This window comes from Anguilla rostrata, chromosome 1 (assembly GCF_018555375.3).
Source record: "Anguilla rostrata isolate EN2019 chromosome 1, ASM1855537v3, whole genome shotgun sequence".
NCBI lineage: Eukaryota > Metazoa > Chordata > Actinopteri > Anguilliformes > Anguillidae > Anguilla > Anguilla rostrata.
Genome location: NC_057933.1, coordinates 16,227,453 through 16,254,564, shown reverse-complemented (window position 1 = coordinate 16,254,564; position 27,112 = coordinate 16,227,453). Strand labels below are relative to the sequence as shown.

The following is a 27,112-nucleotide window of genomic DNA, read 5'->3' as shown; positions in this document are numbered from 1 at the left end:
ATAGTATGTAACCATTATATACACTCACCGGCCACTTCATTAGGTACACCTGTTCAACTGCAAACTGCACCCGTTAACGCAAATATCTAATCAGCCAATCACGTGGCAGCAACTCAATGCATTTAGGTATGTAGACATGGTCAAGACAATCTGCTGAAGTTCAAACCAAGCATCAGAATGGGGAAGAAAGGTGATTTAAGTGACTTTGAAAGTGGAATGGTTGTTGGTACCAGACGGGCTGGTTTGAGTATTTCAGAAACTGCTGATCTACTGGGATTTTCACGCACAACCATCTCTAGGGTTCACAGAGAATGGTCCGAAAAAGAGAAAATATCCAGTGAGTGGCAGTTCTCTGGGCAAAAATGCCTTGTTGATGGCAGAGGTCAGAGGAGAATGGTCAGACTGGTTCGAGCTGATAGAAAGGTAACAGTAACTCAAATAACTATTAGTTACAACCGAGGTATGCAGAAGAGCATCTCTGAACGCACACCACGTCAAACCTTGAAGCAGATGGGCTACAGCAGCAGAAGACCACACCGGGTGCCACTCCTGTCACCTAATGAAGTGGCCGGTGAGTGTATATAGAAATTTGGAGGATTCATACACATAAAGACAAGACACTAAAAGCAGACAAAAACACATAGCTTGTCCAATTTACACCTGTTAAGACAAGAATACAGGTGGTTTACATTTAATTTATGGGACAATCAAAGTTCTCCTGACTCCGGAAAACAAAAAAGGGAAAATTGTAAAATGAACAGCAAATAAACTGGAGTTCCGCATTTCGGCATTATTAACATTAATTTGCCCTCAATGATTTACTAAACGCGTGGAAATATCTTCACTCACTGGAAGCCTGTTAACCTATCTGTTACCAACAAACCAACAGAAAAAGCAAACCACATTTTGTATGTGCATTTCTTCACCTGTAAGCAGCTAATTTTAATGTGATTTACCATCTACAGCAGGGAATGATACCACTAGTATATAGTAAGGAAGATAGCCAGTTCCTGCAGTATTAACTCCAATACCTGAAAATCTCTAATGGAAATCCCTTTCCTCCTGAACAGAAAAGTCCTTGATAATTGACGGTACCCATTTCATGGCAATAAAGCTTCAGTAAGACCCAAGACAAACTAACACCAGTGGCTGGAATGTTTCTCAGGATTACATTAGGCCATTTCTCTTTCTTTCCCAGATTTCCTGAGAGAGAACTGTGAAAAAGATCAACATGTATACACCTAAACCGCAGCTTGTACCATTTTGAATCAAGTCAAACCTGTAGTAATGGCCACATTGTTACTCCCATAGATACTACAACTGAATACAGGCACATTAATGTAATCAGTTCAGAAATGCTCTAAAAAGCCACTGAATTTTCCAGTGGTTAACTGACATTCTGATTGACCCAGATACCTGTGATAAATTTGCTTGTTGAGAAATTATTGTCCTTTATTGTTATAGCTTCCGACCAACAAACCTTTCAGAAGTCTAAAAAAAAACAAAAAAAGGTGAAGTACTGGATTAATGCACTCGTTCTCATTTCAGCACAAGAGATCACAATGTCCAGATTATGTGTTTTATTCAGTTCAGTCTGCTCCAACAGCACATATGGCAAACTTCAGAGAGTAAATAAAGGAAATTCGGAAATAAAACCGAAGACAAATGGCCCATAAAATGCACATTACATTCCTAAGCATGGTAATATAGTACATGTGCGTTCCACTCGGTGCTTCCGCGTTTCAGCATGTACGTGCGTGTGTGTGTGTGTGTGTGCACGCGTGTGTCAGTAACCATACCTGTAGGGATTTTTAGAACTCCTGGCGCTGTAAAGCTGGTGATCGCTTTATCTCTATAATGAATTATTTTTAATAGCTATATATATTTATGCTTTTTCTTAAACAAAAATGGTAGGAAATGTCAATGAAAAACTGACTAATCGTTTAAATTCGAACTGTAATTGGCACTGCAAATTGTAGCATGTACGTGTGTCTGTTTGTGTGTGTGTGCGTGTGTGTCAGTAACCATACCTGTAGGGATTTTTAGAACTGCTGGCACTGTAAAGCTGGTGATAATTTTTTACCTCTATAATGAATTATATATTTTCTATAAATATATATATTTAAGCTTTTTCTTTAAAATGGTATGAAATGTCAATGAAAACTGACTAATCGTTGAAAATAGGATTCCAAAACAGGTGGCTGGCACCCACACCGAACACAAAGTGTTCAGGGCCGCGTAATGACGTTCTCAACAAATGAAACTCGGTGAAAGTGTTGCGTTCGTTGCACATGCATGACCAGAAAACCAGCGAGAGCCGTCGCATATCGCAATGCGGGTCAGTTACAGCAAAGAAAGGATGGCCCCAAAAACTACAATCCCCTTATGTACACGAGTTAAATAATGACAGCAAAGGTAGGGTACTGGCAGCCATTCAGAGACCAAGAGCTCTGGTGTCCTTAAACACAGAGCTGAGTTACTGTATATATCAAAGCAAATACAGGGGAATGCTAAGCCTGACGCGTGTTTCCGAATGGAAGTGTTCATAACCTTCTAAATTTGTCATTTCTATATCATATATTTTTTTTTGCATATAAACAGAAAACTTATATATATATATTTTCAAATTCCATATAGATAATGAGAACCATCAGTTTCTGAGGACTGGACATAGTGGGAAGAATATGGTCTTCCAATAAAGACAAGAAGCATTACAAAAAGAAAAGAAAAGAAAAGCTACTGCCTTATCCTGGAGACGATTTCTCTTCTCAATTTCTTGATTCATTAAATGTACAGTACACCATCTCTTCAGGTCTTTTTAAACCATGTCAAATCCTCAGATAATTCACAGCACCCCCTGGAGGGGACTCGCATGGCGTGGGCCAATGGCAGGGTGGAGTCTGAATGAGGTTTCTGAAGGAGCTTCACGCGCGGTTGTGGCCGCTCTTCCAAACAAACCGTTCTAAAGTCCCGCGGGGGCCGGTGGTCGACCCCAGGCCCGACGGGTGGAAAGGAGGCCCATCTTTCCTCTCCGTTCTCCCCTCGCCCCGGCCCGATCCCCAGCTCTCCGGGAGGTCTGAACGCCGAGGGGGGGGGGGGTCGCGCCGGGAGCGGCTGGTGGGGGGTCTTCTCCGTGGCGCCGACTCGACTCTGCCTCTGGCTTCCCGTCGGCGCGGTCGTCAGAGCATCTGCCACTCGAGGGCGAACATGACGCTGACCACCTCCAGGCTGCGGGCGATCTCCTCCAGCACGCAGTGCTGCTGCCACAGCTGGTGCAGCTTGCGGTAGCGCTCCGGGGACAGGTGCAGAGGGTTCCCGCGCCTGCAACGCACAACCGCCCCTTTCCGTCAGAGCGGCCAATCGCAACCCGCCGTCCGAGCGGCTCGGCGGGAGGCCCGGCGGCACCGAACGAGAGACCCGAACGAGACTTACCCGAGCTGGGGGTCCGTCTCCCCGTAGTCGTCGAGGTAGGGGGCGGGGTACGTGCTCCCTCTGGTCTTACTGGCCATCAGAACCACCTCACACTCCCGGATCCTGCGAGGAGGGGAGAACAGAGCACAGCCGTGACTGCGACGCAGCGATGACATCACAGAGGCGTCATTCCATTACGCGAACACGGAGGCGGCCGCCTCGGCCCCCGTACCTGAGGAACATGCCCACTCCGGCCCCGCAGGTGGCAGCGTGGGCGGTGCAGGCGCCCACGTCCTCCCCGTCCATCTGCTCCTGGCAGCACGGGCTCTGAGAGCACAGCATGGCGCCGCAGAACAGGCACAGCGTCGGGTGCTTCCGGTCCTCGTCCGACGACTTGGGGCACCTGCGCAGGAGGGCAGAACCACAGCCTGACACCCGGACTGCAGCCTGACGCGAGCGTCAAGAGAGGGCCAGAGCTCTGGACACATGTGATGCGGTTCACAATGTACCCACAATTCCATGCGGTGCCACACTGCCATGTAGTCTTGCAACCTTTGCTGATGAGGAAGGGAATATGTGTTTGGGCGAAGCAGTGGTCATGCTAGCCCATGGAGTCTTTGGAACGCAAGACATTTCAAAATCTGCGTTTTATATTAATTCATTGTGAATGAAAAAAATAATTATCATTTTGCCATATTTTTTTAAATTTTTTATTGTGATGCCAAATCACAATAAATGCAAGTCATTCATAAATTTATTATGACAGTAACAGAGGCAGCTAGAACTAAGCAATAAATAATGTTCTGGCAACGATTTTCGACGATTGGCTCAAAGAAACAGGAGATATTATTTTGTTGTGGTTCAAGTCTTGGTCCTCAACCAAGTAATGTTTAAAAAAATAATAGAAAAAAAGACCTTGGAATGTCTGTGGATATACAGCGCAGTGTATTTTCTCCAGCATTTTGGCTATTTTTTCCTCCGTTAACACAAAACACAGGAGTAGATGGTGTTGGGAATAGGTTGTGTTGGTGGGGGCAGGGCCTGCACTTACTGAAAATGACAGGCCTGGTTCAGCAGAGCGCTGTAGTCTTCTGGAAGATCTATTAACCGGTTTTGTTTCCGTGGATACCTGGGAAACAGAAGCGCTGGGTCATTTGCTGCAATCTACGCATTTGGCAGCAGGAGGCATCAACTGGAGGACTGAACCGGGGCTTACGCAATCAATGGAATCTCTCCTTTCAGAGCTTTGGAAATTGCTGGGTTCCCACACCACCTGAAAAAACACACACACACACACACACACACAGGCACACACACACATACACACACACACACACACACACACACACGCACACAGGCGCGCGCACACACACGCACACGCACACACACAGGCACACACACACACGCATACACACACACGCACATACAGGCGTGCACACACACACACACACACAGACATACACACACATGCGCACACACACACACACACACACACGTGCGCGCGCACACATACACGCACACACAGGCGCACGCACACACAAATACACGCACGTGCACACACGCACACAAGAACATGCATGCATGGACAGGCACGCACGTAAACACAAACAGACAGACACACATGCAGTTAATTTCAGTGCTGAACTTAGACTGGTAAATATTAATTGTTAAATGTTTAAAATACTGGATTGACTTGAGAACAGGACTGAGTGAGCTACCTCTGCATTAAGGGGGAAACTGTCTCCTTGTGTTCTTGGAAGAGCTGGAACAAGTTGGAGGGTAATGCCAGATAACTGCAGAGCGCCTCCATCTGGACATCAGGGGACACTGCCACGGGTGCACAGAATCACATCACTCACTTCAATGAATTAATGTATGCAAACACACTAAACATACTTGAACGACAAGACACTTTACTGTAGCCCATCATTCAAAATGAGTCTACCTTGATTACAGTGATTCTACAGCACTGAGAGGCATGGTTAATGGCAGGGAAGTAATGACAGCAATCGATAACTGCCAAGTCCACTTAACTGTGGTATACGTCTAAGTATGACATCATCAGATTACTTCCCACCGACAGCACAAAACAGTACTGCAGTTTGATTTCCCAGCAGCAGTCACCTGCAGTACTGGAGAGGTCCTCTGGAGGGAGCACTCCTGTAAGGCAGTTGAAGAAGAGAGCGGCGCAGCGCAGGAAGGAGGTCGCTCCTCTTCTCACTTTGTCTACAATAAGCCAGCCGGGCACATCTGCCTTCAGCCTGTTCGGAGAAAACATTGCTCAGAGCACGTCCCAATGAAGCCCAGTGCTGCCTCCTGGTGGACAGTAGAATGCTCTACACTCCAATGTCCTGAATAAGTCCACATCCAAACTGAACCTAACACAAAGCAACCCACCCCATGACTGCCATCAGATGCCAGCAGTCCTGATCAACTCAGAAAACACGCAAACAGACACCAAGTCCACAGTTTTCCATGCAGCTAATAATAGGAGAATTATCTTATTCTGGACTAATACACTGGAAAATATCATAGAGGCTGGAATGTATTTAAACCCAAAAACTGACATTACAGTTCGCAAATAGAAAATACTCATTAAAAAATAAATTCAACTTATTATTTAACAATGAAATTACAGCAAAATCCTTCAATCAGTAACATAATAGGCCTAATACGATACAACAGACAAGCACCAGCGAACAACAAAAGCTAAGCCACTTACAAAAGCATCAGCAAAATCCCTTTAAATGACAGGCTCATTTTCTAGTATTCTCTTATACCTCAGCCTCAGCGCATGTTAAATTCACATTTTTGAAAAAAACAGCATGGAATCATATGCAACAGCACTATTCAGAGTGGCACAACTGTATCCACTTGATATGTAGGACAGATTTCTAGTTTCTAACTGAATGCTATTTTGTTTACTGTGCACACACCACTCCACACACAATGACAACACACATTGATTGAGAAATAGAGAAAACAAGGCGAGGCTGTTTGGCACTGGAAGGCACCTAATGGCAGAATGGTCTAATTACCCTTCAGTGTGCTGTGACACGGTCCTGTACAGCTCAGCGGCCGATTTCTCCTGCTCTCCCTCATCTCCGCCCATCACCCCTGTCGTGTCTGATGACCCAAGAAGAGGGAAAATCACAACCGTGGTGAAAATGAGTAAGTAAGTCGATAACAGCCAGTCTAAACTGTTACCTAAGCAGTTTGTCAAGCGCCATTCTGCATTCTGCTTTGACTACAGAATATGTTATGTTTTATTTAGTCTACTGCAGAACCCCCCAACCCTGTTTCGGGAGATATACCATCCTGCAGGTTTTCCCTCCAACCCTAACAAAGCACATCTCCTTCAACAGCTACAAATCTCATTGAGCTGCTAATTAGCAGGATAAGGTGTGCCAAATTAGGGTTGAAATGAAAACCTACAGGACTGCAGTTCTCCAGGAACAGCAGTGGGAATACTGAATTTGAATTCCTCAAAGCTTAGTCCCGATGGTGCGGACTGAGGGACTCACCCTGACAGGAGAGCAGGATCTGCAGCACGTGCACCATGGTGACCAGCTGGAGGAGGTGAAGGTGGTTGTAGGCGGAGCTGATGGCAGAGGGCTGCAGGTCCACAGTCTCCTCCTGGTAGAGCGCTGGGATGGCCAGCACCAACCCCACCTGCCAGAAGCCACGGAGAGAACAGTGAGTGTACAGTACACTTTAACCCTTTAAGGTGTAAGATCACAAATACCTGATTAGAATGTTCTCAACGGAACATTCTAATGCTGATGTAACGATCATTACTGGCAATTGAAAGCAACAGAGTTGACTTACAACTTTGGGGGGGGGGGGGGTATTCCAAAAAAACATACTCTGCAATGGATTAAAGAGGACTATGAGTACCCTGAGCTAAGTCATAAAACTCTCTGACATTCATTATCCCACAGGGAGATGGGAAACTAGCAGTAGAGGCGTAATCGCCTGTCTTAAAACTACAAACGAGGAGCTGACCTACCAGGAGGTGGAAGCAGTCCACTTCCAGGATAGAGGGAGTTCCTTCCACACCCTTGACGGGCAGCAGAGCTGGAGAAAGAAACAGTTCAGCGTACAAACAGCACTGCGCAGCGACGCAAACCCACTCTGCTCTGAGGAAGAGTGGGATTCGCATCCTCGCAAGTCGCCGTACGAGTCAAAGCGTTCGGCGCCCGCGCTCGCGGGCGGTTTCGCTTCCCGGGGGACGCGCGCGTACCTGCCAGCATGCCGATGAAGTGCTTCTGGATGACCGCCGGAGGGCACTTCAGCCTCTGCGCCGCGGAGAACTGGACCACCGCCTTCAGACCCGCGTGCTGAAAAAGGACCCGGAAACGGAGACGCGTTCACTTCGTCCGCGTCGGCGAAACAGAGACGGCCGGGCCGGGGATTCGACAAAGGAGAATATTCTGGTTTCCGTAAATATTTCATTTTCTTAAAATATCACAAATCTGACCTGTCTGTCTTGTAAGGATCCAAACAGAGCCTTGTCCTCTTCCTGCAGCATGTTCTCTGCAGGGTGAATAAAATCATCAATAATAGTACAACCTGTCTGTGCCACCCCACAGACACCATCTCGTCCTCTAGCCAGGGTAAATAAAACAGCCATTGGCAGGCATGATACAACAGGGACAAGACAGCTGTGATATCAACATACTCACAGAAAACAGAGAAGAGCTGCCCACCAATCACGCAGTATGTTGGTAATAACCAATAGAATAACACTGATGGTGATTGCTGGCATACTTTCAACGCTACTTCCTGGTAATTCCGATACACAGGATCCAATAAGTACACTCAGAAAGTATCCACCAGTCACTCTCTGAGTAATTCTATTGGTTAACCTCACGCTCAATGATTGGCCATGCTCAGTGTTCTGCCAGTAAGGTGACGTCACGACTGTCCAGTTCCCAAATTTATGATCCTTTATGAGGACTGGCACCAGTTGTTGAACTCAACAGTAAAGCAAGGCAGCGTGGGTCCTCACCAATGGCCTGAATGGTGAAGGCACAGGTGTTCCAGGCCATGATTGGCACGCGGGGGTCCAGATCGTTGGGCGCCACCTTCAGGCCCACGCGGTGCACGGTCGTGGCGCACACCACCAGCATCTCCGTGATGCTGTCCGAGTACTTGGTGCTGGGGGAAGAGGGAAGAAAGGTGAGCCTTGTGTCCGAACCCCTCTCGCCCGCCTGGGGAGGAGCCAATCAAAACCCCACCCAAGGGGACCCCCGCACTCACGGGGCCTGGACGCCGAAGCTCAGGATGGATCTGAAGTCCGCCTGGCCTTCCCCGTAGAGCTGGCCGTCTGCCTCTCTGCTGCTCTCTGTCACAGAATGAATCGAGCATGTCTCAATCTGGGGCTCATAACGCAGAGGTAGGAAATGAAAGGGCTTTACTGCTGGACTGATGCATATCACCCTTAAACTGATTTACTGGTCAACAACACTAATCGGCACTACAGTATAGTGGTGATACATGTCAGTGCTGCACAGTGAGAAGACTGTTGGCTCGGATTCGCCGCGGGCCTTACCGTTTCCCTGGGAGACGGGCTGCAGCCCAGTGACCCGGGCCAGGATGATCTGGATCCAGCGCGGGAGGGTGAGGAGCTGGCCCACCAGCTCTGCACTCTCACTGTGGGGGACACACACACACGCTAATGCAACACCACAATGCAGCACCACAGAGACTGGAGGGAGTAGAAGTCAGCTCTGAATTTAGCCTAGCACTCAACCTGCTCGGCTCATTTAGAAGTGCATAAAGTGAGCAAACTGCCTCAATCTAACTCCCTGTCTATGTATGTCACTGTTCATGCATTAGTATTAAATAAAAGCAACTCCCTGAAACTTTGAGCATTGAGCATGACTCATATTGAGCTACGCAGCAGTGGGTAACCCCACAGGAAGAGGAAGTGACCTACTAATTGAGGGCGAGGGGCTCCAGGGGGATGAGGGGGACCACGGTGTTGCAGAGGGACTTGCAGAGGGGGCACATGTACTCGCCGTTCTCCAGATCCACGATCAGCTCTGCGTGGAGCCGATTCCGCGTGGTGTTCTGCACCGCTTCGAAGTACCTGAGCCCGCAGGCAAACGCACGCGCGCATGCATGCACACACAAACGCACAGACACAGAGACACAGACACACAGCAGACACAACATCTATGAGGCAGGGACTGTTCAAAACCATAGGACATTACATTACATTACAGGCATTTAGCAGACGCTCTTATCCAGAGCGACTTACACAACTTTTACATAGCATTTTACATAGCATCCATTTATACAGCTGGATATATACTGAAGCAATTTCAGTTAAGTACTTTGCTCAAGGGTACAACGGAAGTGTCCTACCCGGGAATCGACCTGCGACCTTTCAGTTACAAGCCCAGTTCCTTACCCACTGTGCTACACTCCGTCCTAGGACATCCTAAAGGAATTCCAATGAAAATGTGAGATCCACAGTGACTAAGAACAAAAATCCACCGGATGTCCCGGTGTTCATTCGTGTTCGCAACACTGAACATTAATGATAATGCAACTCCTCTTTCAGGGAAATGATAATTAGTGATCTAGACCGCAATTATCATAATTACTTAGATCTACCACTTCAAACATAGCTCCTCTTAATGGTGCTGCACTAGCAGACTGTCAATTGCTGCTAAGAGACAGTGGCAACGACTCACTTTTGCCAGCAGGTGGCGTGCATGACGTGGCCACAGCTGCCTGTGTGGGTCCCCACGGCCAAGTCTGGGTGCATGAAGAGGGGGTCGAAGGTTTCTGCCATGCAGAATGAAATGAAAGAAGCGTTTCAGGCCAACGTTCGATATTCTCCATAGTGCACCGATACAGTAGCCCCAGATTACAGTGCCGTAGTTCAGGCTCTATTTGCTCGTTAGTGTCCGCGTAGCATGACCTCCGACCTCTGACCCAGTGAGCGACTGACCTGTGTTAGGCAGGGTCTTGCCTCGGGACTGCGTCAGCACCGCGGACCTCTGGACGCACGCGGTCAGGACCATGGCCGGGGCGTTGCCCTGCACCTCCTGCTCCTCCTGGCACAGGATGCAGGTCAGCCCCTCCCTCTTGGGCACCGTCACGCCCCGCTGGGGCCCCACTGCCACCCGCGACTCGCCCAGCTCCATGGCAAAGCTGGCAAAACACAGGTACCACTTACAAACAGACACTCATTGAAGCACGCTTTCAGTGACCCCGATGCACTGCAGTAAAACACCACTATTCCAACATTTCTACTGCACCACTAACCAAGTAAATATCCCCTTCTGCACTTCCAAGCCCACCTCTCCATCACAATGAATGAGAATACCTTTTAGTCCCCCACGCTCCACAGAAAATCAATTATTCCAGAAGAACCACACACGGAGTGGGAGTAAATAGCCTCTGGCCTGTTCACTTGTCAGTGGATGTGAATGATGCCTCCTCACATTTTAATGGACGGTTCCTTCTGGTCAACCCACCGCAGAGTGGACATGATCGGTTCCCATTTGCCCCCTCACCTCTCAGCGGAGGCAGAGGGCTCACCCTGGCCCCCGGTCTCCGGCATGTTGTCATAGAGCATCTTGTGCGTCTCGATGAAGTTCTTCTGCATGGCCGACATCTGGGCCATGATCTTCTGCCGGTGGAGCTTGGCCGCCTCCGCTTTCCTCTTCCGCTCAGCCTTTTCCTTGTCGTGAACACTCTGCACAACAGGAAGAAGGCTCTTTACTTCCAGGACGATTGACTGCCCCCAACAGTGACATACTTCTCCCAAGGCGTTCATGTATGGGAATAGAAGGCTTGTTTTTCACTGTTCATTTTCTGCCCAATGAGACACAAACATCTGAATCACAAGAACAGCCAAGCTAATGCCGGGGAATCTGATGAGTACAAGTTGCTGTTAACACATTTGCTTTCTCACAGTTACCTCCTCTGGCTTGGCATGGTCCAAACTCATGGAGGTGTGGGGGTTGGACTTCTCGCGAAGACATTTTACAGTCTCAAAAACCTAAGAAGGGGGAACGAGCGGAAGAAGGACACGGTCACCATTCTACAAGAGCCAACATATCAGGGTGGGCGACTGCTTCAGTTTCAGCCAAAACTCTCTCCTGAGCGTTACTAAAGGCTCCCACCTGCAGGGTCCACTTGATCATGTCCTTCTGGCCCTCCAGAGCAGCGAGTGACATCAGCTTGGACAGGACTTGGAAAAGGGACTTTCCGTGCTCTGAGCTGATCCCTTGGAAAACCCCAAGCACAAGCAGGTGAGACAGGAAAAACACTACCAAAACCACAGCCTACCAAAACCCAGAGCTGGGACACACCCTGCTGGCGTGGCATGTTTATAAACGAGGAAACATCGCCAAACTGTCAGCTGTTGCTCCCTCCAGCTGAACGTAGGCGTAACTCCAAACAGGCCTAGCTATCGCACACAGCAGGCAAATTCCTCAGCAAGGTGTGCAGGACGTTCAAGAGTACTACGCTCTTTACCAAGCCAATGGCTTTCCCAAGGGTTAAATACAAACCAGTGTGGTCTTCACGCAGACTGTGTTGTACAGGACAGAACATAAATCAAACTGATATTATATGGAATAGAGCTGGCAGGATTGATAAACAGAAATAAAAATAACCCAGTACTGCATGGCTCTCATTTAGCAGTGCCTCACAGACATGCAGATGTGCACCCCCACACTGCTCAAGGGCAGAGAGAGACTCACTCTTGGCCTTGAGGCTGAAGTCAAAGGCCACCTCCTCCTCCCGGCCGGCTTCCAGCTGGGCCTTTTCCTCCAGCAGGGCCTGGCCAATGAGGTGCAGGGCCTGGGGGTCCGCACGCACGGACAACAAGTACACACAAGACAAACAGGCATGCACCCACACAGACAGACAGGCACACAGAGACACACACACACACAGACACACACGCACACACACACACACACACACACAGACACAGACAGGCACACACAGACACAAACACACACGGTGAGCATAATGCTTTTCATAGTCGAGAGATGTACAGCCATTGGGTACTTTATCTCATTTCTAAGAACTCCCTTCCTGGTTTTCTGCCTTCAGCTAGAAATGGCGGGCATTGGGCTTTTGATGTTTTGTTTTCTTCCCCGTTCGGTGACTACGTGTCTGTAAGAAGGCTGCGTATGTCTGGACAGCTTCCACATACCACAGGGCAAACGTCAGCTTCTGCAGAATTTAGAACCAGAAGTGCACCCTGCTGTTTCTGGCCAAGAAAAAGTACATCTAAGGAAACGCAAGCCCCCTCCTTTTTAATCTGTGGAAGAGCTGCACCCTGGGCTTGGAGTGATGAATCAGGAATGAGAAAAACAGGCGAGAGAAGAGACAGCAAACTGGGCAGGCAAGAGAGAGAACACAGGCACAGTAACAAAAGAGAGGGAGAGTATGAGGGGAGAAGATGAGAGAGAGAGGGAGAGCGCACCCTCTGGACCATGGCCTCAGTCCACTGTGTGACCCGGTCCTCCACCGCTCTCTGGAGCACCCGTAGCAGAATGTGGATGAAAACATCGCAGTCGAGCAGGCGCACGATGCTGGAGAAGGCCGGGGAGAACGCGGGCGGGACCGGGGGCGGCAGAGCTGGGAGAAGGGAGAGAGAAAAGGAGTCTTCAGACAGAGTCGGGCCTCCTCAGACAGCAGAGAGGGAGGTGCAGCATGAGCTGGCATCGCCTGAAGGGAGCGGGCAAGCCAAGGGCAGACGGCTTGGTTTTTGTTCACAATGCAGGATTCAGAGCCGAACTGAGTCATAACCGAGAAGAAAGGACTCACCTTTATCACTGCCTTCCTGATTCCTCCTCTTCTTCTGGGCATCTTCAGCCTGAAATACAAGAGACCAACCACATTACGCTCAGGAACCGAAAACAAAGTCCTGGTGTGTCCAAAGTGTGAGTAACAGTTCTCTCGAGACTTGTAGAAGGAGAGAGAGGTACCTTGCTGTGCTGGGATTTAGAATAGTGGTAAAAGAAGGGGTTGAATTCCTGAAGACATTCTTTCTTCACCTCGTACAGACCATGGCCAGAGACCCCAGGCTTCCTGAGGTAATGCACCAGAGCACATACGTCTCATAACTCATACATCTTGCACACACACACGCACACACACATACACACACACACACTTCATAAAAAAAGATAGATAAAATAAAGCCAAAAGGAAATTAGAAGCCCTCAACTTACTTAAACGTAGAAACTTTAGGAATAACACTTTCAAGACCGGTTTCATGGCTCTCCTGTTAAGACAGAGGTAGCAGCCTGATTAACACAACAGATGCAGCATTAGCAAGACTTGCAGGGTATCCGAACAGGGTTGATCCATTACCATGGTAGGGGTTTTGGTTATTGTTACGAGTTTAGAATCAGTGCAAATCTCACATTCTCCGGCAGGCCCTTGACCAGGCTGCTGTGGGCCATGGGCTCGATGCACAGCAGGTGGATCACCTCCCTCATGGTCACGTCCTCCTTGGTCACCTGACTGATGCCCGGGACATACCTCTCACCTGCAAACCAGGAGCCCAAGAGTCAATACATTCTGTCACCATGGTACCACAACATCCAGGAGGGGGTGAGAAAGATACAGCACAGCAAATACAGCACAGGCATGTTAGCTAGGTCATTAACACTTTGAAGAGTAGGTTTTTTGTTTTTTGAACGTTGTTTCAAAATTCTACGTCCGTGTTCTAGAACTTTCAATTACCAGTAGTGACTGTTAAATCAGCATTGGAATATTCAGTTAAGAACATTCTAATCACATATTTGTGATCATAAAAAGGTTAATGGGCACTGACACAATTCATAGCCAGGCTTTATGACTAAGAGCAGCATGCAGCAAGCAGCACACTTGCCTATGATCATGATCAGAAGGTGAAGCATCTCTTCTATCAGCCTGTTCCACTGCTTCAAGATCTCCTGTTCCATGGAAAAAGAACGATCCTCAACCATCTCGCCAGAAATATACATTCCTCCGAAGCTACATTTTAGGAGTTAGGCCAGTGTAGTGCTTCTTACCTGATCTCTACTTGAGTTCCCGTTGAAAACATCAAACAGCTCAAATCTTTGCAAGATAAGCATCAGAAAAAGGTCGGGGTCCATTTTAGAAGCTGCGATCTGCAAGCACAGTAGTTCTTAGGCATTTAGGAGTGGTAGTTTTTCAATTATACCAACATCAGCCACATGGGTCACTGGGTCATGGTTTTTGCATACCTGAAGCATGATTATGTCCTTATCAAACATCTCATCCCTACATTTCACATCCTGGTAATAGTACACCTGGAACAAAAGGGAATTCATTACTGAACTGCTGCTGAGCAGTGCATAGGCAAATCACATAAGCAAATCCCACTTTGCACATACTGAAAAAGGCCGCCCATTAATGAGCGGTTGTTATCCTCTGACCACCTCTCCCCCTACCTGGCTGACGAGCGACAGCCCGTTGCGACGCCACATTTCGGCGGAGACCTGAGCGGCCAGCACGATGCAGCGCAGCGGGTGCTCGGCGAAATGCACAAAGTCACAGGACTGCTGAAATGCACACAGGACCACGTCCATGAGCGTTAGCGCTGGAGAAACAGTCGCCAGGCACAGAGTACTCAAAACAACACGGGAACACTGAGCCGCCAAACACAGGCTGACTGACTGGCACAACACAGAGGTTGACTGTGTTAGCACCAAACACAGGTCAATTGAGCAGGTACCACACAGGCTGATTTGGCTGGCGACAGGTACCCACCGGATCTACGTATTCGTGGAGGCGTTTAACAGCCCCGGTTCTGCACAAGTGGACGTAAAGACCTGGGAACCACAAAGAGGGCGTAATAAGAAATTTATTTAATGAGCAAAGATGGCCAGACAGACTGATGCACAAAATAATTCCAAAAACGGGTCCGTAAAAAGGCCTTATTTGCGGCCTTAATGGCAGAGGTGGGGGGACGGTCAGAAGGGCCCTCACCCGCGAGCAGCCTGGAGATGGGCAGGTGGATGCTGACCAGATCCTGGGACACTTTGTAGGGCCGGTAGTGCAGGATGTGCTTGCACATGTAGGAGTCGACGGGCTCCTTGAGGAAGGGCTGGTTATTACAGCGCATCAGTGCGCTGTGGCACTCCCTGAAAGCCAGCAACAGCACCTCCTCCTGCAAGAGAGCTCCTATTAAAACACAGGCACAGCAACAGCACCTCCTCCTGCAAGAGAGCTCCCATTAAAACACAGGCACAGCAACAGCACCTCCTCCTGCAAGAGAGCTCCCATTAAAACACAGGCACAGCAACAGCACCTCCTCCTGCAAGAGAGCTCCCATTAAAACACAGGCACAGCAACAGCACCTCCTCCTGCAAGAGAGCTCCTATTAAAACACAGGCACAGCAACAGCACCTCCTCCAGCAAGAGAGCTCCCATTAAAACATGGGCACACTCTCACTGACAAACACAGCAGAGGTGACCCCGGGAAGGGGTCACAGACACCGAGTCGACCCCCTGGACTCACGTCAGCCGCGCACCAGTCCTGGAACATGGAGAGGATGTGCCGCAGCTGGATCTGGATGGAGAACCCCGCCTCCCATTCCGGCTCCACCTCGATGTGCTGGCCAAACTGACGCTTCACCTCCTCCATCCCCTGAGAGAGACAGCAAACGCAGAGGTTCGATTTATGCCATTCGCTTATTTCACACGTGCACAGTGCTTACACTACCGCAGTAACAGTCATAAACCCAGAGATATTGCTTATGACAAGTGTGTGGTACGTAGGCTGTGACTATGAGGACAAAGTACCTGCATGCAGGCCAGCATGCCCAGGAAGGTGCGAAACCCCTCCAGGAACTGGGTCCGGAGCTCGTCGGTCCACGCCGTGGGCTTGCTGATCAGAATATACCTGTGAGGATGGGCGACATTCACACATTCAGCGTGAAAGGGCATGGGGTACGATGCAAAGAGCTAGGTCCACCTCGGCCAACCACGACCGTCCCTCACCTGAGGTCATGGAAGATAACCTGGATCCTGAAGAACTTGTCCGAGTTGTAGCCCTGGAAGTGGAAGCGGTTGTTGGACTCCAGGTGCTCGGAGAGCATCTCCATCACCGTGTCGACGATCACCTTGATAACGTTCCCTTCCTCGATTAGCTGCCTGGCCTGAGCACGGGGGGGACAGGGGGGTGAGGTTAAGCACGGGGAGGCACGTTCTGAACCGCCTCCGGCTCGGACGGGACGGGACGGGACGGGACGGACTCGGCGTCCGGGGCGCTCACCAGGGTGGGCACGGTGAAGATCTGCACCGACAGGGCCGTGACGGAGATGCTCCTCTCGTGGTCGTCGTTGATGAAGTCATTCTGCAGCTGCTTGTAATGCTGAACGTGGACAGAGAAGCAGCACGCGTTCACTGCTGTCTTTCTGCCACTCAATACGATAACAAGCTAACCTCGTGATCTCACTGACGAGGATAGTAGGGAACAACGCTTTCACAGCAATATCCTGTTTGTCATCTTTGCAACACTCACCTTGGTAAACTCGATGGCAAACAGTCTTTTGTATTCGGTTTCCATCAACAAGCTGCAGACTATCAACTCATGGACGATCTTCCGAGCTCCTGAGAGAGAAACACAGGTGATGTTGGACCAAAAGGCTATAGGATGTTAACGGGGGGGGGGGGGGTATAACTGCAGACCTCTGCCTCCGGTGGCGTGACCTCTGACCTTTGTAGAGCCTTGCGTCGTGCAGCATCAGTCGGCTGATAAGGCTGGTCTGGTCTGAGGTCGGGCCAGGCTCCAGCGCAACTTGGCAGAACACCTGCCTGAACCCCACTGCGGACAGAGAACATTAATAGACATTACATTACATTACAGGCATTTAGCAGACGCTCTTATCCAGAGCCACTTACACAACTTTTTACATAGCACTTAATTTGCATCCATTTATACAGCTGGAAACATACTGAAGCATTGCAGGTTAAGTACCCTGCTGAAGGGTACAACAACAGTGTCCTACTTGGGAATCAAACCTGTGACCTTTAGGTTACAAGACCAGCTCCTTAACCATTATACTACACTGCCGCCCAGACTGCTGCATCACACACACAAACACCAGACCACAGCCCGTTCCCGAAGGCCCGAAGGCTCCCCGTAAAAACGGGCACGTTCAGGGTCGAGCGGCGGTGCGAACCTGAGTAGCCGATGACCTGCTGGAACCAGGCCCCCAGCCGCATGGCGAAGCTCTGGTGGGCCATGACCGCCGAGTGCAGGATCTCCACGCGCAGCGGCTGCAGGGAGATGTGCTCCGAATTGGACTGCAAAGCGCACGCAAACACAAACATTCAGAGCTGCTAACGCATTGGGCCGCGTGGTGTTATTTGCAGTGTTAAAGGGAATATCACTTTATGACACTTCTGGGGACATTTTAACAACCTACCCGGGCTTTTGTGTGCACCCCACTTGTAACACTTCTGGGCTGCACACAAAAGCCCAAGTGAAATTCCCCTTTAACAAAGAAACATATTCACATAAAAAAATGTGAATATTCACTCTGCCCATTCAACAGAAAAAAAAACACCTAAAATTACTGGTCACAAAGCATTAGTTATTATATAATACAGAACATGTTAACTAGGTTTTGACATTGAAAGCCGTGGAATTTCAAGGTACCACAAACACAGTTCTAAAGCCACACGACTCCCCACTCTCACCTGGATGAGAGACTTTGCATGCAGACAGGACTGATGGCTCCCTCTCTTGACTGCTCTGCGCCCCTGAAACAGAGACAAAGCAGACAGGTCGTCCCACAAAGCTTAAAACAAACTGTTTTAAAGAACTGAAATACATTCAAACTTAGCTGGACTTGCAGGTGCTATATATAAGTTAAAAGGTATGTTCAAATTATTTTAGCTATGAAGATGTTCATCCCAGGCTAGGACTAACAAAAGGTTGCCTATACATTGCAATTCAAATGTGCCTTTTGTTTTCACTTAAGTTAGGAGAGATTAGCACTCAACAAAATGACCTTTCCAAATAAGGATTCTACAGGCAAAACTAGTTCAATCAATGTTAACTGATTCCAGACCACAGTATATCATGTTAATATCCTGAGACATTATGGAACCAGACCATTGTTACAGATTATTAAAGTCTTGGTGACACAGAGGCGAGCACGCAGGCGTACCTCCTTGTCGATGAGGGTGGTGTGCGTCTGCGCCGCCTGCCGATCGCACTGCACAGAGCGCTGGAGGGTGTAGATGACGTGGTCGTACGAGTGGTGCTCATCGTTGTACAGCACGCAGTAATACGCGTCTTCCTTCACGCTGTACGGACATCGCGGAATCAATCGTCACCGGTAACGGAGCGAGATTTACATTTCAGTCCTGATTTAGTTGACCGTAAACATGCCACTGGCAGCCAAGTCAATGCTGTTCACTTCTAGTATTGACTGTATTGTGAAGTGGTTGAATTGCGATAACAGGTTTCTTGCCGGGTTGCCAATACAGGGCTGCCACTAATAGAAACACTAAGGGCAATAGGCCAGTAAGGAAGGATGGCTTCTCCTTCACAAATGCTTTCACTTTCTTTTACAATGTGTTCTAAAATAAACCACACAACTGCAACCATGGTAACCTGGTAATCCATTACGACTTGACTGGCATGGTTCAGCTGGTTAAACAGGGATTTCAGAACCAATCGTGCAGACTTAAGGTGTGCGGGAAGGGAAGCGTGTGTACCTGGGCTGCAACTCGGGCGGCAGTTCGAAGTTCTCCTCCCACACCAGCAGGTCAGCGGTGTAGCGCAGCAGTACCTGGAAAAGCTTCTGAGCGCGCTCCCGTAGGCCCGCCTCCAAGACGCAGTCCCCGTCCTGCAGCAACAACGGCTTGCATCATCGGTCCGAAACGAGGCCTAGCAAAGGCCTCTAAGGCATCTCAACGACTATCTGACTTGCACTAGGCCTTCGCACAAAATAAATACACCCCTGGAACGGAAGACGGGTTCTGCGTTTTCCCAACTCAGTAATCAACTAATTCATTAAGTTCTTGAACACCAAGGAAGAACAGACGCTGCAATTCCAATAGATAATACCAGTACATAATTTTAACTGGCAGAAACTGAAGATCCTAATTTGAAGAATGTTAAAATAACCTTTTAATAACCCTCACTTCCTCTAAATTCCTGGAAAAAATGTCCCATTAGCCCGCAAGCAGGCCTCCCTGAGAACATGGTGTGAGAGCTACAGCAAAAACAGAGCTGAAATGTTTACTTCCTCGTATGCAGCAGTTGTGAACCTTCTCGGGGTACAAATCCCATTTAATTACGTAATGGGTTTAACGCATTAAGTAAAATTGTATTCCATAAAGTTATCTAACCTTGGCGTGGGGCTCAGGCCAACCCCATTGGCAAAATTGTTTTCAAGTATGTTCATCAACACCACCCACTACACCACCACCATGTCAAGAGGTGGGATGGAATCTATCACACAACATTAAACAGTGATATTCCATGAAGGTCTTCGTAATTAAACCAAAGAGCCCGTTTAATCAGAATGTGTCACAGCTTGTTACGGCTATTGTTTATTTCCAGACATAAAACACGCACAGAACAGAGCAGCGGCCTTTAATTCAATAGAAGCACCTGCTGTTTACGGAAAGAGCTGGAGGGCAGTGTGTTTGCAGATCTTATCAGGAAACCAAGTGAGACAACTGACTGGGCAAAAGGACTAACTAGCTACTCTTTTTTTATATTAGTCCGTTGCTTGTTTTCAATGAGCAATAGTATTAGTGTTGACACCTTCAAGAACAATATTCTGAGCAAAAAAATTATCCAAAAAAAACAAAACAAATTAAAGCCGCAAGCGGCGTTGGGAGGGGTCCAAGCATTGGCACTATTGCGCCCCCTATGGAGCGATTTTAAAATGGTTATGTCCTCATGATCATATACCTTCACCCAACATATCTACTGAATATCATGATGATTGTACAAAATATTGATGACTTACGGCCAATTTTGTACTAAGAGACGCTGTCGGATGACTTAGTTGCATCGCCATGGATGTGTCCTGGCCGCTTCCCGTAAAGGCCTTTACTACGTCATAACACTTAGGCCCTGTCCACACGTATACGGATTTTTCTGAAAACTTAGTTTTTTCCCTCCGTTTTGGCCTCTCGTCCACACGAAAACGGCGTTTTAGGTCACTGAAAACGAAGCTTTTTGAAAACGCCTTCCAAGGTGGAGATTTTTCAAAACTCCGGTTTCTCTGGTTTCTTCCTATAATAAAATATTTCCAAATTAGAATACCTATTGCTACTGAAGTGAATCGAGTCGAAGCTTACGCTGTATCAACGAGTGAGTGCACAAGCGCAACTTCACCTCACTTGGCAAGCTTAGTTGCTACTGCCATCTAGCGAAGATTCTGACAAATACACTTTTCATCCTCTCAATCAGTAATGTGAGAGAGACATTTCCCTGGCTTTTACATTTGACACAAAACTACTGAATGTCGGAAAATTCTAATACCGAACCGTTTCTTTTTTTTTTTTTTTTTTTAAGTACCGAAAAAGTGCTGAAGTTTCGGAATACCGTGCAACACAGACACATATTCCAATCTATTGCTCAGTTTAGCAGAGAATGCACACTTCAGAGCGCCTCAGAGACAGATAGAATAATAATACATATTTCAAATAATAAATACCACATTGAAAAAAACAAAACAAAAAACGAAATATCAACTCACCATCCGTGCTACCTGTGAGCTGCGCGCAGAGTAGCGTACCTTATTTATTTCGACATTGGCAGACTACAGCATAAATTGCATCTTTTGTTTATATTCAATATTAGTAATTGCAGCGAGAAACTGCAGCTGTAGACACAAGAAAGTTTGTTATATTATGGTAGCAACGGAACGAAGCGGACTATATATATAGGCTATATTTAACGTCATTATTTTATTATACCAGCGTGTTTTTGCGTGTTTGCAGAGAAACTCAAATACTATCAATAAAAATGGTTTAGCTATTTCTCAGCAAAATGACGGATGGGGATCGGACGATATGAAAAGAATTTTCAACCGTCCACCACGTTTTAGCAATGTTCCAAAACTCTCGTCATCACTGTTGCATGCATCACAAAAATGATTATGCTAACGCTTACATTACAGTGTGAAATATCCACATTATATAATACCACTAACCTATTTAAAGACACTCAATTTCGAAAATAACGTATATAACCAAAATATTTTGAGCAGTAATACTTACATAGCAACATGACATTTTATCTGTGTTCGGTAGTATAGAGACAGAGACAGTAAATCAATGACAAAATCCTATCCGCTTCTGTTTTGCTCCAGAAAACGATGTCAGATAGGTCTATCAGCAAAGATATGGCCTAGTTATGCCCCGTCCTAAATAATAATAGTACTCTCCAAGAAATTATGAAAATCGTTGACAACCTTTCGTTAGGTGCAGCGTCTTTTAATGTTACCCCACAGTGTATGCGCAAATGAATGCGATAAGAAAATTTTCAGTTACGCTGACTGATAAAACGCTATTCCAAAAGCAAAATCAGACATGTACATCGTCAGAAAGCTTATACTCTCACCTACTGAATAAATGAATTGTCAATCAAGCCAGGCTGTACTAAAAAGGGCGACAACGCCGTAAACAACAGGTGTGGTATTACGTACAGCTATTTTTGCAGGTACCCAGGCATCACAGATGCGCGTATATTTCACAAACGGATTGGCCAAGATAATATATGACCACTCAGTCTCAAAAGGGACACCTCTATGCGTAAAACCAACGGTAAGGTTGTATATTTATTCAATACTTAGTCCCAGATATTGACTGTAGAATGACATGGTATCATTTTTTAAAAACGTTGTCTCGTTTATTTTGTTACTCAGTGAGCAGCGTTTTCACTGCTGTATTGGCATATCTTAGGGCTATTGTCGGGTTTATCTTGTTGCTATGACGGAATACGATTTTTTGAGTGGTGAAAGAATATTTTTATGAATGCCCAGATAGATAATATTGTCCATTATGAAGTTCAGACCCTCCCCTCACTGATAAAAACTAGACCCGACGGTGTCGGATTACTTAGTTGCATCACCATGGATGTCTCCTAGCCGTTAGCCATAAAGGAGTTTACTAGATGTCGTAACACTTTAAATTTGGAGCTACAGCTCTTCTGCACCCAAACTAATAAAAAAGTCCAAATGGCGGGCAAACAATATGGCGGACATAGGTGGTCCCAATAAGAAAGTTGTAGAGCATGTTCAGATGCATCGGTCGATGAAGTGTTGTGTTTATCTGACTTATGGTGTGGGAGTTATGACCTTTTAAACATGACCCTTTGTTATAGCGCCACCATCTGGCCGACATAGGTGATTTGTAGTGCCTGAGTAGTGGGGGGCCATAGGAACCCACCTACCAAATTCTGTTGGTCTACAACTTATGGTTGCTGAGCCTCAGACACTTTTAGTGGAGAAAGCTTCCACGCCTCAACTAAAAAGTGAAAATGGTGGGCAAACAATATGGCGGACATGGGTGGTCCCAATAGCAAAGTTGTAGAGCATGTTCAGATGCATAGGTCGATGAAGTTGTGTGTTGATCTGACTTATGGTGTGGGAGCTATGGCCTTTTACGCATGACCCTTTGTTATAGCGCCACCATCTGGCCGACATAGGTGATTTTTAGTGCCTGAGTAGTGGGGGGCCATAGGAACCCACCTACCAAATTTGGTTGCTATAGGACTTATGGTTGCTGAACCTCAGACACTTTTAGCGGAGAAAAATAATAATAATAATAATAATAATAATAATAATAATAATAATAATAATCCTAACAGATACAATAGGGTTCCTCCAGCTTCGCTGCTTGGACCTCTAAAGATAAAACCATGCAACAACAAAGCGGGTAATATGCTAAAGGCTAACAAGGGCAAAACAGATTTATAGGTGTTACAATTCCAAGTAAATACTGTTGCTGAAACCTACAGCTGAATCTCTATCCTTTACTTATGTCCTCTCTCTCCCTCCCTCCCTCCCTCCCTCGATTGCTGACGTAGGCTTCCTGCAAGACATTTTCCCAGGGAATTACACGTTCCTGACATCAGAGCCAAGGGCACAGAGGTCATTGGCCAATATTTATCCAAGAGCCTCAGTGCTTCTGGGGGTTTGTCAACACAAAAATGGGAAAGCTAATCACCGCAAATGCTCCACCCACCCACCCAATCCACAGGCTATGACGCCTACCGTCTCCATGGCTACTACGGCCCCTGGGTCGTGTCTGGTGCAGCAGGGGCCCGTCTTCCAGGCCTCCAGGTCTCCACAGTCACAGAAGCCCCCGCCAGAAGAGGCGTGCATCTGAGGGGGGGCAGGGGAGAGAACAGATGTCACTTTGGGAAAGCAAGGGGAATTGCACAGAGATCCGACTAGGACTCCATGGTCGTGACTGATGGCTGTTCAGTGCATGAACCCAGGTTTATTCCATGTCGATATTATATCTCATTGATTTCCCATCTCTATCACATGACATCATTGGATCTATTATTACAGAAAAATAAAGTGCCCAGGTCTGATATGTGTCACTTAAAATGTGCAGCAGTGTGTCTGTTGTTGCAAGGATGGTACAGGCATATGAATAACAATACCAATTAAATTTAGCTGATAAAAACAAGCTTCTTGTGCACAAAAAACCAGGAGGAAAAGTTCAGATAGAAGGAAGCCCTACCTTGTAGCGATGGCCCTTGTGGACACTGTTTTGGAAGCAGTCCATACACAGCACACATGTGGGATCTATCGCGCAGTCCCTGATATCAAAGACAAAGTGAGGTCAGACCTAAATATTGGGGAAACGCACCTTAATCAAACATACTCAGGCACACCCAGAAGTCAATTGACAATCTGTTCAATAAACCATGACAGTAAACTTGAGACTTTGAGCAGTTTCAGCATATAAATTATGAATGTCTCCCTTTGGACTGCTATGGGGACAGTGAAATACATTCCATAAATATGGGCAAAAGCACCACTGTTTTTAGCAAGCAACCACAATAAAAAGTTATTGCAGTCTGTCAAGTACAGTAAAATTATGACTTCACTATCGCAAAGGCCCCAAAGCCTTTGAATGCTCACTGAATGTTGTCATCTCTTAACTATGAAAAGACAAAGATCATTAAGTACATCAATCTGACAGCTCATACATAAGGAATTCCTTATGTCAATACAAAATAGAAGTTGAAAATGAATCTTCACATCAAGGCTTTCCGAAATACAGATTCAGCTTCCCTGTACATGTTCATTTTTGTTACAAATAAAAAACTGCAATTCCTAAAATTTGATGAGTCCCCAGTCCTAGGTTTTCCCAATTAGTATGATCTTCCTTCCAAGGACACCTATCAGATATGCATTTCACACACAATTAATTCACCACTTTTAATTCAAATAAGCCTTGTGTATGATTCAAACCATTTAATATCTGTAATGCAATAGCAAACTCTATGAAAAGAAGGCATCTCTGCTCAGGGATGATGGTATATACCAATACATACAAATTGTTTACTGAGGCTCCATGTCAGACTTCGACAGACTGTGTACAATAGTAACAAGATACCCAATGCTTTATATTTTAGTTCGCCCAGCAACTTGCATAGTGGCCAAACCATTTACACTAAACAGTAAGGTAAAGAGAATGCATTGTGTTCATTGTGATTCAGTCCATGGTGGGAAGGTGGGAGTGTCATACCTGCATGAATATGTGGTCTCCCCTTCCTTGAAGACACGACCACAAAGTTGTGATGAGCCACTGCTCTGCTGTAACTTCTCCAGGGCAGCACGTGGGTCCTCCCCAAAGAGGAACCACTCGAGTGGCTGCAACAACCGGCTAACTGCCAGCTCCTCCTCCTGGGGCTGGGGCTCTGCCCCCAGGCAGTAAATTTGTGGCACCTGCTCCACCAGGTACTGCAGCACATCTGGGCCACAGTCCGCTGACTCCCGCCATTTCTGCAAAGGGGGAAAGAATGAGATTTTTTTGTTCAACCTTGCACACGTCCAATATTTCACCTAACTTTTTGACAAGCAGTTTGATCACATGGGAATCAAAACACCATTCGTGCACTTCCCTTAGGTGGATCACAATAGCACTCCTTTTTTAGATTTCCAAAATATTTATCAGATTCACACACTATTGAATGAAATGAATTAGAAATCCAATTTCAAAATAAATGAATTTTAATGCACAAAAAAGTAAAATGCCTAAGTAATACACAAATTACATAACCGGGATACAATGACCGCTACTTCAGGCTCAATCTTATGAGAAATAGACACTAATGATGTCGTACACGTATGCTAGCTAGAAAGCATCGCTAGAAATCCGGCTACCGACGTTAGCAACACACTGTCATCCTGTAGCTGGCAGATAACAGGAAGGTCATGGATATGGCACCAGAATGACCTGAGTCAAAATTTGAGTTTTTCTTTCTGTATTGCAGCTATAGACGCAAGCTATCGTTACAAAGGCTTCAGAAACATACCAAATATTAGGCCATGGTTAGCTAGCTAACTACTAATGAAAGTAAAACTGGCTAGCAAGCCACCTAATAGTAACACTCCGTTAATTCGTATAAACATTCATTTAACTTGTCTCTGTGTTTAGCTTGCTAGAGTTTGGCCACCTAGCCCATGACATCCACGTAGTCAGCAGAAAAAAACGTAACAGCTCGTCATAAAGGTTGGTTAGCTGCATACCTAGATAGCGTTACTAGACTTAAAACAAGCAAGATCGTAAGTGTGATCGAGTAACTAGGAATTCTCGCAAATCCTCCTAGTAGTAACTAGCGGTTAGCTTCATAACATATACAGGGTAACCAATGTTGTTGACAATGTAGTTTTTCTGTTACGTAAAAAATAACATTGCAACTGGTTTGTTCTGTTAATGTTACAAGCTAGCTGTTCAAAAAGGTAACTGGCTAAAGCGTATTTACGCGATCAGCTTGATAGCTTCGTGATGTGACCAAGCCAGCAGTAACGTTAACGCTAGACTACACTAGTTGGTTGGAAAGCTAGGCATCGACAGACAGTTGCAATAAAAGAGTGTACGTTGATTGTAACGTTAGGTAAGTCACAGCTACCATGCTCAATTAAATTTAACGTTGTATTATATAATGCGAAGTTGGTTGTCCAATTATAGCTAGTTGTTTAAGTTAACCAACGTTAATCAGAGAAGATTGCTTAGACGTCAGCTAGCTAACCAAACTGAGAACATGCAACAAGCAAGTTAGCATGTAGCCAACAAGCTATGTTTCTTGGAAGGTGGTGAGTTAGTGCCGATAAGTGATATGCACATATATTGATTTAATCGAAAGCAAAACTAAAATACACATTTGTCTGCAATTTTACATAAAATTAAAACTACGCATATCCTTAATTTCTTACCAAACTGAGCTCCAGTGCGTTCACTGTTTTTTCACCTTCCGCCATCTTCCATCTGCCGTACACTGTTACCAGGGGAACTTGGCGATGTAGCTTGTGAATCTGGTGGTTTTGCGACTGTGTGAATTGCGAAAACTCGATCATCCACCGAGTTGTCTCGATGTTTTCCGTACTATTCCGGACAGCTCCGAAGTTACAAGACAACAGCCCCTTCCATTTCGGTCATCTCCGAAGAAGCGTTTACATGTGATGGATTAGGCCATCAAGCACCGACCTTG

The 27,112-nt window shown here is 46.7% G+C and overlaps 1 protein-coding gene across 2 annotated transcripts; it reads right to left on the bottom strand.

Annotated features, from left to right (window-relative positions):
* Positions 1-1,565: 1,565 nt before the first annotated feature.
* ubr1 (ubiquitin protein ligase E3 component n-recognin 1) lies at positions 1,566-27,112 on the bottom strand. Of its 2 annotated transcripts, none has more exons than XM_064325291.1 (47): positions 26,838-27,112; positions 25,147-25,403; positions 24,133-24,211; positions 23,655-23,765; positions 19,135-19,265; positions 18,582-18,720; positions 18,109-18,171; positions 17,589-17,712; positions 17,123-17,230; positions 16,928-17,016; positions 16,679-16,777; positions 16,405-16,562; positions 16,207-16,306; positions 15,923-16,051; positions 15,391-15,571; positions 15,172-15,233; positions 14,853-14,963; positions 14,646-14,711; positions 14,451-14,549; positions 14,288-14,351; positions 13,818-13,942; positions 13,623-13,675; positions 13,377-13,479; positions 13,216-13,264; positions 12,872-13,026; positions 12,138-12,237; positions 11,556-11,659; positions 11,351-11,431; positions 10,944-11,125; positions 10,376-10,578; positions 10,116-10,209; positions 9,353-9,505; positions 8,966-9,066; positions 8,674-8,758; positions 8,423-8,571; positions 7,892-7,947; positions 7,655-7,751; positions 7,421-7,488; positions 6,936-7,083; positions 6,450-6,537; positions 5,536-5,672; positions 5,130-5,238; positions 4,628-4,684; positions 4,463-4,540; positions 3,644-3,814; positions 3,433-3,534; positions 1,566-3,321 (listed from the first exon to the last, which is right to left on the bottom strand). In XM_064325291.1, exons 1-47 carry the CDS (start codon positions 26,976-26,978, stop codon positions 3,180-3,182), a joined length of 5,301 nt encoding a protein of 1,766 aa, XP_064181361.1. In that variant the 5' UTR covers positions 26,979-27,112; the 3' UTR covers positions 1,566-3,179. The 2 variants fall into 2 exon arrangements, with proteins under 2 accessions (XP_064181361.1, XP_064181370.1); XM_064325300.1 differs by having other exon boundaries at positions 14,853-14,960.